General features: G+C 34.3%; 2 protein-coding genes across 2 annotated transcripts; one reads left to right on the top strand and one right to left on the bottom strand.

Moving 5' to 3' along the window:
* Window positions 1-849: 849 nt before the first annotated feature.
* LOC111881515 (probable dolichyl-diphosphooligosaccharide--protein glycosyltransferase subunit 3B) lies at window positions 850-1973 on the bottom strand. Its single transcript, XM_023877904.1, has 2 exons — window positions 1342-1973; window positions 850-1183 (listed from the first exon to the last, which is right to left on the bottom strand). Exons 1-2 carry the CDS (start codon window positions 1971-1973, stop codon window positions 850-852), a joined length of 966 nt encoding a protein of 321 aa, XP_023733672.1.
* A 667-nt stretch (window positions 1974-2640) lies between these two features.
* LOC111881509 (trans-Golgi network-localized SYP41-interacting protein 1) lies at window positions 2641-7660 on the top strand. Its single transcript, XM_023877895.3, has 8 exons — window positions 2641-3059; window positions 3621-3851; window positions 3935-6136; window positions 6207-6768; window positions 6849-6925; window positions 7006-7135; window positions 7210-7297; window positions 7384-7660. The coding sequence occupies exons 1-8, from the start codon at window positions 2943-2945 to the stop codon at window positions 7484-7486; spliced, it is 3510 nt and encodes a 1169-aa protein (XP_023733663.1). The 5' UTR covers window positions 2641-2942; the 3' UTR covers window positions 7487-7660.
* Window positions 7661-10102: the final 2442 nt, after the last annotated feature.

The following is a 10102-nucleotide window of genomic DNA, read 5'->3' as shown; positions in this document are numbered from 1 at the left end:
TTCTTTTGTCATTGCCATTGAAAAAAATATGTTTCTATAATTCAATTGTAATTTTTGTTTATATTATACTTTAGGAAGATAAAACTTTATATATTAAACAACTTTGTGCAAATAATTATTTTTTATTTCGATTATATTTGAACTAATATCTAAATTTATTGATCCGTTGTTAATTTAAACTTTTTACTCATGACTATTTTAAGTGTATATCTAAATTCATTGATCCGTTGTTAATTTAAACTTTTTACTCATGATTGTTTTAAGTGTATGGTTATATTCTTTCACGACACAAAGGAATACAGCTAATATATATAAGATAATATTTAAAAGGAAAATCTTTAGAAATGGTCTTTGTGATTTCCAAAAGAATCCGGTTTCTATCTTTAATTTTTTTTTTTTGTATCAAAGATGGTCCTTGTGATTTAAAAACCTTTAATAGATCGTCTTTTATCTCTAACTTTGTCAATTTTCTTCTATTAAGTCTGAACATGTGCAAGGCATGTGAGGACAAAATCATCTTTTACATACCACATGGACCATTTATGAATTTTTGGGGGTAAAAACTAAAGACTATTCAAGATCATTCAAAATTGATTATTTGTTATTTGGAATCAAATAAATACACAAACAACACTATATGGATGTCTGAAATCCGCATATAGTTGGATAATCACTTTTACAAGATAGGTTATTAAGATTCACCCAGATCGAAAAAAAAGAATTCATCAAATCAACCACCAAAACACGCTTCTTTAAGCCCATAATCTTGATAAAATCTAACGTATCATCAAGATGTTGCAGCCATGGTTATTACTCGAAGCTCATAAACATATAACTACCCAAATACAATCACTTATACCAACTCGAAGGCAGATAAGCATGAGCATAATAACCAGTCTTCCAATGATTCAAACCCACAACTTCCTTCACTGCCCAAAACGAAACAATCATCGCACTAACCATGGCTGCTCTTTGTATCATTGAATCTTTTATCCTAACAATAACTCGAGTTATGAAAGGGAACAACAACCCTACAGTCATGAATAAAAATCCAACACACAAACCTTCAACACCAAACTGCATCCCAACACCCTTATAGAAGAAAATCAACTTATTTGAATCCTTTCTATCCATAACAAACAAAGGCACTTTGCGAATCAATATGAACATAGAACCCGAAACACTAAAGAAGTAAACAAAAATAATTCCAAACATCCAAATCCTCTTGTAATGAAAAAGAGTCTCACTTGCTAATATTTTCTTGGTCATGAATGACATCAATATCAGGAACCCCCCCCCCCCCCCCCCCAAATTAGAAACCCCAATTGTGATTTGAAAAACATTGGGGGTCTGTGGATTTGGCCGATTGGTAATCCAATTTTGGATTCGAGAAAACCCGCCATTGATTCGGCTAAACTGGAGGACTCTGAGACGTCTAAGGGGATTGAATCAGATTTTAAATCGTCAGCATCAGGAGGAACGATGCGAATGTTAGGTAATGCATGTATACCAAATTGGAGGAAGTCTTTTTCAGATTCACTGAATTCGAGATCGCAGAAGAAGATTTTGGAAAAATTTGAGGAGTTTTGGTTGTTGATGGAGAAGGATTTGGCAATCAGGGGATATTCAGATTTGATAGTTTTGAGATTTAGTTCTGGTTTATCGTGGAGTTGGATAGCATCGAAGAAGATGATCAAGTAGAAAGATCTGGGGTCGGCATTGAAGATTCTGTAGAGAATAGTTTCGTTGAGGTGAATGATACCGGAAGGGAATTGTGATTGTAGGGAGTGGAGGTCGGAGACTATATTGGCGGCAATGGCGGATGAGGAATAAGGCGTATAGAGGAAGATATATGTGATTGTTAGTAGTAGGTTTAGAATCTGAATTGGTTTTGTATAAATCACCATTTCAAGATGAAGAAAGCTTTCTTGGGTTTCGTTGTGAAGATTAAGAAAACACCAGTTGACTTGCATGGTCGCTATGGTATGTATGTAAAAGACGATTTTTCCCCTCGTATCTTGCATATGTTTAGACTTAACAAAAAAAAAAAAAAAAATGACGAAGTTAGTTAAAAGTTAAGTTTTTAAACCACAGCGACCATCCTCGAATACAAAAAAAAAAAAAAATGAAGATTAAGGTCCAAACTTGATTTTTATGGAGAGTAAATTACACGAATAGTCCCTATGGTTTAGGGTAATTTGCGCGTTTGGTCCCTAATTTATTTTTTTAACTCGGAAAGTCCCTATTGTTTGTTTTTGTTATGCGCTTGGTCCCTACTGTTTGTTTTTGTTACACGTTTGGTCCCTATCTTAACTAAAGAAACTATTATTTAAATAGGGAAAAATGATGAGTATGTAAGGTAAGGTGATGGGGTGGGGTTGTGGTGTATTTATTTAATTAAAAAAAAATTAAGGGCAAAATAGTGTTTTTAGGTAAGACAGAAACCAAACGCATAACAAAAGCAAATTGTAGGGACCTTCAGAGTTAAAAAAATAAGTTAGAGACCAAACGTGCAAATTACCCTTTCATTCATGTAATTTACTCTTTTACGAAAGCAACAAGGATTATTTTTGACAATTTTCCTTTTGCAAATTACTCTTTTATGGAAGCAACAAGGATTATTTTTGACGATTTTCCTTTTTAAAACAAATAATATTGATCGGCGGCACCAGCGGCCAACGTCCAACTGTCCTCGTCAGAAGAACCTTACGACGTCGTATTTAGGTTTTCTGACTGAGCGGGCAAGTATAGTGTGTAACGCACACCGCGCAAAATCGTCGATCGTCCTCTACGCCAAATTAACAACACGAAACCCTACAATCTCCATTTTTTGCGACCGTATATATCAAATACACATACTGAAGGAACCCAGAAGTATTTTATTCTTATGTGTGTGTATTTGTGTTTGCGAATCGAACCGATTTCTATAATAATCGGTAGATATGGAAGAGGATAGTGATTTGGAGCACGTTACGGGAAGTCCGACAGCTGGAGAGAGTGGATTTGTTCATGTAGAGTCGATTAATTCGGCTTCAATGGATGGTAGCGCAATTATTCAGGTAATTTTAGTCTTTACTAATTGTAGACAATTTTATTTCAGCTGTTCACAACTGAATAGCAATCCCTCCTTAAGCTGCGCAAATGACTTATTATGAGCATTGTTCTCCCTCCTATCCAGAAACAAAAAAACAAGACAGGGATATTCTGGTTGAAATAGAAACCATATTGACTTTTGATGTCCACTTGAACAGTTCTACTCGAATTCAGAAAATTTATCAGAATCATTTGACAAACGATGAAACTTCCCATAGGTTTACTAGTGAGAAACTCTTGATCTTGAATTTGTAAGACCATGCATATCATTTAAAAAAGTATGAAATTTGACTTCAAAAGTCAATATTATATCTCTCTATGTTTGGGAACGGAGGAGTCCTTGGTATAGTTATGCAATTCAGTACTAATAATTATCGTGAAGCTTTAGGTGATCTATAAATTGTCATTAAGTTTGATAATTTCACACTATTGGTTTGTTGGCAAGTTATTTTAGTAGTTTAAATGATGCATAATTGACTCAGTACATTGAACTTATTATCAAACTACAATTTAATCTTCTTGCGCAGGATGATGGGGTAGTGGTAACAAGAGTAGATGCTGTACAAGATGAGTCAAGTGATTTAAGAATGACTGATGATGGGGGCAATGAAGAGTTTGTAGATTGTCCAGATGACTTACTTTCCTATGATGGAAGGACTGATTTTGATGAAAGTCAGGAAGCTGAAGAAGTAGTTTCTGAAGATCATCAACATAGTTTATTTGACAGTGAACATCAAATCTTGCCACACCATTATCAGGTTGTAATGTGACTAATGTCTACTACCTTTTACTCTGTAGAAGTCTTTTTGACTTGCATTGACTAACTAAGCTTTTCTTGCAGGAAGAAAGACAGCAGTTGATGACAGAATTGACTAATCTCCGCCATAAGCTGAAGATTCTTATCAAGAAACATCCATTGATTGATGGAAAAGATGGTGCTCTGTTTACTTATGAACTTGCAGCAGCAGCAGCAGTGGGTGATGACAAGTCTTTGTGGCCTCTGCATGAGATGATCTTTGACTGCTCTAGGTTTATTGAGCTTGCTTTAGGTGAACAATCACAGACTGAGCACACAGTCAGAGAACTCTATGCCACTATAGACACAAAAGATAAAGAAATCAATGATCTTAATGTAAAGATCTTTGAATACTCCTCTGTTGAGACCACAACAGATAGAATTTTATCTTCACTTGCACATGCCCTTGGTGTAGAAGAATCTGTGCATACATCTGTTAGTGATAAAATGTTACATCTTGAAAAAAGTATCTCCCTTTTAATTGGAAACCAAAATCACTTCCTTTCAGAAATTGAGATGCTCAACCAGTGTTTGACAGAGCTGAAAAGGAAAGAACTTGAGTTGACCCATAAAAGTAGTCATATAGAAGATGAATACAGGAAACTGATGGAACATTTTGAGAGAGGTAGAGAAGCCATTAAGATGTTGAATTCAGAGATTGGAAGGCTGAAAGGGGAAGTTGAAGTAGAGAAGACAAGGTATAGTAATACAAGAGAAAAGCTTAACCTGGCTGTGACCAAAGGGAAGTCTTTGGTTCAACAACGTGACTCATTGAAGCAAGCAGTTGTAGAAAAGACAAGTGAATTAGAGAAATGTTTACTTGAATTGCAAGAGAAGTCAAGTGCCCTGGAGGCTGCTGAGTTAAGAAAAAACGAGATGCTACAGTTTGAAACTTTAGCTAATTCACTGAAAGACCAATCTTTTAAGCTACAAGATGAAATTAACACAATGAAAGAGGCTGAAAGTGTGAAAATCGATCGCCTAACAGTATCACTGTTGATAGAAGCTCTGGAGAAGAAGTATCTTGAAGATGAGTTTGCAGATATGACACACAAGTTTGAAGATTTTGTCAAGAAAGAGAAGATGGATGGGTTGGAGCTGGATAAATGCTCGAGTAAGATAGCTGAGGTTTCTGAAGAACTTTGTGTGTTAAAGGATACGAATGGATGTCTGAAAATTGATCTTCAAAGATCCGAGGATAAAGTTGGTTTATTGAAGGAAAAGTTATCAATGGCAGTTAAAAAGGGTAAAGGTTTGGTTCAAGAGCGTGAGATAATGAAGAAGCAAATAGCTGAAAAGAATGCTCATATTGAGGCATTAAACCTTGAATTGAAAAATCAAGAAGATCAGATTAGTAAGTTGTCAAGTGATGTGGAACGGATAATAAAGCTGGAATCTGATCTCCTACATTCAAAAGAAGAAAGGGATCAAATTGAGCAATTCTTAGTTGAGAGCAATACCATATTACAACAGGTAATTGATGCAACTAATGCGATTGTTCTTCCAAATGATATAAACGATCCAGTTGAAAAGGTGAAGTTGTGTGCAGCATATTTAAATGAATGCCAGGTTTCAAAGGCACAAGTAGAACAGGAGTTGAGAGATGTAAAAAATGAAGCCCTGAAAACCACAAAATCCCTTGAAGATGCATTATCTATTTCAGAAAAAAACATGTCTCAGTTAAATGAAGAAAAGATAAAATTGGAAAATCTAAAAACTCGTATTGAAGAGGAATTACACAATGCAAAGGAGGAATCCTGCAGAACTATAAAGTCACTTGAGGATACAGTGTCTCAGTTACAGACACATATGTCTCAGTTTTCTCATGCAAATGAGACGACACAAAATAACATAAATTTATTAGAAAGTGAAATAAAGAAGCTGAAAGATGAAGCTGCATATCATGAGCATAAGTTCATGGATGCCTCTGAAACTATCAAAACATTAGAAGACACATTGCTGAAGGCCAACAACTCTGTTTCCAATCTTCTTGAAGAAAAGAAGAATGCTGAACAAGAAATTTCAAACCTCAGGGAAGAGTTGACATGCAAGACAGATGATTGGCCTTCTGAGCTCTCGAGCTTTCTTGAAAATCTTCAAATGTTATTGAAAGATGAAACTTTGTTGATCTTGTTCAAGCAAAGTAATGAGAAAAAGTTTGAAACCTTTATAAAAATGGACCATTATCTTAAAGATATGAAGGGTTATTTAGATTCAGAAGAGCTTCAAGATTATCCTGATATTGAGGTAACAAATTATATCCTCACAATATAAATATGGTTTTTGTTCAGCTCTTTATGAGACTTGTTTTTTGCAGGAAAGATTCCAGTTATCAACTCTTTTCAACAATGTTCTCAACACTGAGACAACTAATAGCAATGAAGCAGATGCTGCGAATATTAAATCATATGCAGGAAAGACTTTGGAAAAGTTAAATTTAAGAAACCAGATTCTCACTGATGAATTTATCCGGTTCTCTACATTCATTGATGAGCTAACTACATCCTTGTTAACAAAACTGGAGGCAATAAACAACATTATGCCGATTACACTTGAACACACAAAAACTTTGCAAAAAAATGTTGATGATTTGCAGATTGATAAACAAGTACAGGAGGAAAAAATGTTATTAATCTCCACCGAAATAAAAGAATTGCAGTCTGAATTAGAGAAAACCAGGTCAATATATGACAAAGTCAAAGAAGAAAATGACATGTTACAACACAGAGTTTCTAAGATGGAAACCGAGTTAGAAGCATCTCAAACCATGAGGGGCGAAATGGGCATTAAATTACAAGATTTCCAGGCAAAAGAAGATGAGTGGAATAGAAGAGAAGCAGAGTTATCTAAGCAACTAACTGAATTTGCCAAAGATCATGGTACAGTTTAATGAATATATGTATTTTAGATATGTTTCCATTTAATATAAACATCTGAACAATATTCAACTGTTTTTCAGAGGCTGAAAATAAAAAAGGTCCGACTGAAGCATCTCCATTAGCTCCACAGTCAGAGATATCAGAAGTTGAAGATCCAGTATGTATTTTTGCATTTATGAATCTTTCATGTTTTATTACCATCTTTTATTTATTTATATAAAGTAATTTTATATTCAGGTATCAATTGGGAAACGGAGCATGTCTTTGGTGAGAAGTTCACGTAGGGGATCAAATGACCATCTTGCCCTCAACATCGATCAAGAGTCTGACAATTTAATTGATAAACAAGAAACTGTTCAAGACAAAGGTATGATCCTAAAAAAATTCCGTTATTCATTTACTTAAAGTGTTGAAATGTGTTTGAAACTTTGGTGTTTTTAGGTCATATATTCAAGTCGTTGCATACATCTGGTCTTGTGCCAACACAAGGGAAGATGAAGATGGTTGCAGATAGGCTTGATGGAATGTGGTAAATAAATTACTTTTAACTAACTTAGTAAAAAAAATGCAGTTGATTTGAAATGTGTTAGTTTTTGACTTTTTGTATGTGTATAGGGTTTCAGGTGGGGGTGCTTTGATGAGTAGGCCAAGGGCAAGGTTGGGTCTTATAGCTTATTGGGTTGTGTTGCATTTATGGCTTGTGACCACTCTTTTATGACCAGTAATAACGGAGATCAGCTTGTACATTGTACCATAGAGATATGTATATAACAAGATTCGACACAATCAACATTTACACATAAATGTTACAATTGGAATAAGATATATATATCCTTCATGTACAACATTAACACATGAAGGACTTGAATAATGCAATAAACTAGTTGGAATATCCACGCTTTGCAGCTCTGTTTTAAATGATGAAACTTATAATATTTCAAAACGATGAAAATTTAAAAAGAAATGAAAGGTGTGTAATTTGTGAATAAGACCCAACAGTGCACCTTATACCGCACCAAGGGCGGCTCAACAAGTTTGGGGGCTCTAAGCGTGCAAAAAGTTTAGGGCCTTTTGGCTTTTACTAAGTATATGTTTAGAAAAATTTTAGGGATCTAACTTGTTCCAACCCCGGTTCTATAATAAAAACATAAAAGTGAAAAGTTGTCTTTTTTTTTTTTTTTTTTTTTTTTTTTTTCTATTTAACTGAAGTATGTGCACAAACAAACACATAAATCAATGAACAAGGCATATAAAAATCAACCAATAAGACAACAACCAACATTCTTTAGCTTCATATTACATTACACACTCTACTTAGATGTGATACTGTGATGTAAAAACATAGCAACTCAAATTGCGTGATTTTATAATTACAAAGGGAAACATAAAAATCAAGCAGCAAGCCAACAATACAAAAACTGTGTGGAAACACCAACTCAAAAACAAAAATCAAACAGAAACAAAGAAATTGAACATTAGTCAATGAACAAAGAACATTGAAAAAAATCAGATAATGGAAAATAATAATAACCCTAATCGGCTATTAACGTTAATAGATAGTCCGATAATGAAAAAATCAAGTAAAAACATTGATAACACATACCTTGAATTAGTTCAATGAAGCATTTAAAATTTTTGAACAATGGAGAGACAGAGAAATTCATTAGACCGGAGGGTGTGGGAGGGATGTTTCCCTCACTTTTTGTGGGTTACACCACTTTTTCCCTCACTTTTCTTTCCCTCATCTAAAACTCAAGGAATGGGTGGGAAACTTCCCTCACCATTTTCTTTATATTTTTTTAAAAATATATTTCATACATATATTATACTCATTTTGTAGGAAATTAAAAACCATGAATTTTAATATATTTTTTATATTTTTTGATAGGTATATAATTTTATAAATATTAAAAAGGATAATAATTAAAAAAAAAACTTGTCCAATAGCATGGACAGAGAGAGTGCGGCACTCCCTCCCCCCACCTCTTTCTCATGGGATGTTTTCCTCACCCAAGGAGTGGTGTTCAAGAGTGAGGGAAACTTCCCTCACTCCCTTTTCCGCTCCCACTCCGTCCAGCCTTAGAGAATCCAAGAATGGAGAAGGAAGAAGAATAGTGAGGGTATTTCAACAATCAATAGTTCACGCAGTCTTACAATGTTCAAGAATCGAGATTGGAGAAGCCTAACTCGATAATCAGTCCATTCAATCTAGTCAATCAGGCAATCAGCGACAACAAGAACTGAGAAGAAAGGAAGAAGAACAAAAGCCAGAACGTCGCATTTGATTTTTGAGGAGGCGTATGTGTATCAGTAATCAACGAATAGAGTCGGAGAAAGAAAAAATATCGACATTGAGGGGCCCTTTAAAAAATGGGGCCCTAAGCCCTAACTTAACTTAATAACACATAGGGTCGGCCCTATACCGCACACTGCGGTATGCAACGTGTCACCACGGTGTGCTGTAAACACCCCACTGATCCTCTTGTCTCACTGCTAGGGATCAATGTAGGCAGGTACTCGTCCTAATTATCTGGATACAGAACTGGAACCGGTGGTTCTTAAAATGTTGGAATCGAAACTGGAACGTCTGGGTAGTGGTTTCAATACTGGGTACCTGGTTCGTTAAATTTGTTGAATTTTTAAAACTTATAAAATATCTATTGTAAATTTACAAGAAAGTTATCCAGAACATCAATATGTAATGTGATGCGTTTTAAAAATGATGATTATAAAATATTAGTAGCTTGAAAACATGATGAAAAAATGTGTGCATGTTTCTTAAAACCTTTAACGGTTTCAAACAAATTACTCTAAATTTTATAATTTTATATGATGTTATTCGAAATACCGTATAAAGTTTGCGATTGTGATATATATATATGTGTGTGTGTGTGTGGGGGGGGGGGGGGGGGAAGTGAATATACCATTAAGTGTATATAAACTTAGGTACCCAAACTCACTATAATACCCTGTTTTGTTTGATATATTCATTATAATGTTCTTAAACTTCAACCCTTAACTTGATTTACTTTCAAGATTTTTGAAATTTCATTATTATCTTTTTCTTATATCACATCTTTTTGCCGAACATCTACTAAGCTATATATATATTATAGCTGAAAATGAAAATTATGTAAGAGAAAGATAAATGTGAAATTTATAAAAATTGTGGAAGTAAAAAAAGTTAAAAGTTGAATTATAAGAACATTGTAATGGAACTATTTTACACATCTAGATTATTCCATTTAGATAATCACGTATTGTTTAGTTTATTCCTATGTTTATCTTTAGCCTATTTTCTAGCTAGTTTATCTGATCCTGTTTATAAGGATCT

The sequence above is a fragment of the Lactuca sativa genome, chromosome 3 (assembly GCF_002870075.4).
Source record: "Lactuca sativa cultivar Salinas chromosome 3, Lsat_Salinas_v11, whole genome shotgun sequence".
NCBI classification, from domain to species: Eukaryota; Viridiplantae; Streptophyta; class Magnoliopsida; order Asterales; family Asteraceae; genus Lactuca; species Lactuca sativa.
This window is presented reverse-complemented; position numbering and strand designations above follow the sequence as displayed.

What these genes read in the sequence shown, in the direction of transcription:
- LOC111881515 (XM_023877904.1), bottom strand. Translation starts at nt 1,973, where the DNA reads ATGCAAGTCAACTGGTGTTTTCTTAATCTTCACAACGAAACCCAAGAA. An exon ending in CAAATCCACAGACCCCCAAT is followed by an intron (nt 1,184 to 1,341) that starts GTTTTTCAAATC and finishes TTACTTCTTTAG; the next exon opens with TGTTTCGGGTTCTATGTTCA.
- LOC111881509 (XM_023877895.3), top strand. Translation starts at nt 2,943, where the DNA reads ATGGAAGAGGATAGTGATTTGGAGCACGTTACGGGAAGTCCGACAGCT. An exon ending in TCTTGCCACACCATTATCAG is followed by an intron (nt 3,852 to 3,934) that starts GTTGTAATGTGA and finishes CTTTTCTTGCAG; the next exon opens with GAAGAAAGACAGCAGTTGAT. An exon ending in AGAAACTGTTCAAGACAAAG is followed by an intron (nt 7,136 to 7,209) that starts GTATGATCCTAA and finishes TGGTGTTTTTAG; the next exon opens with GTCATATATTCAAGTCGTTG.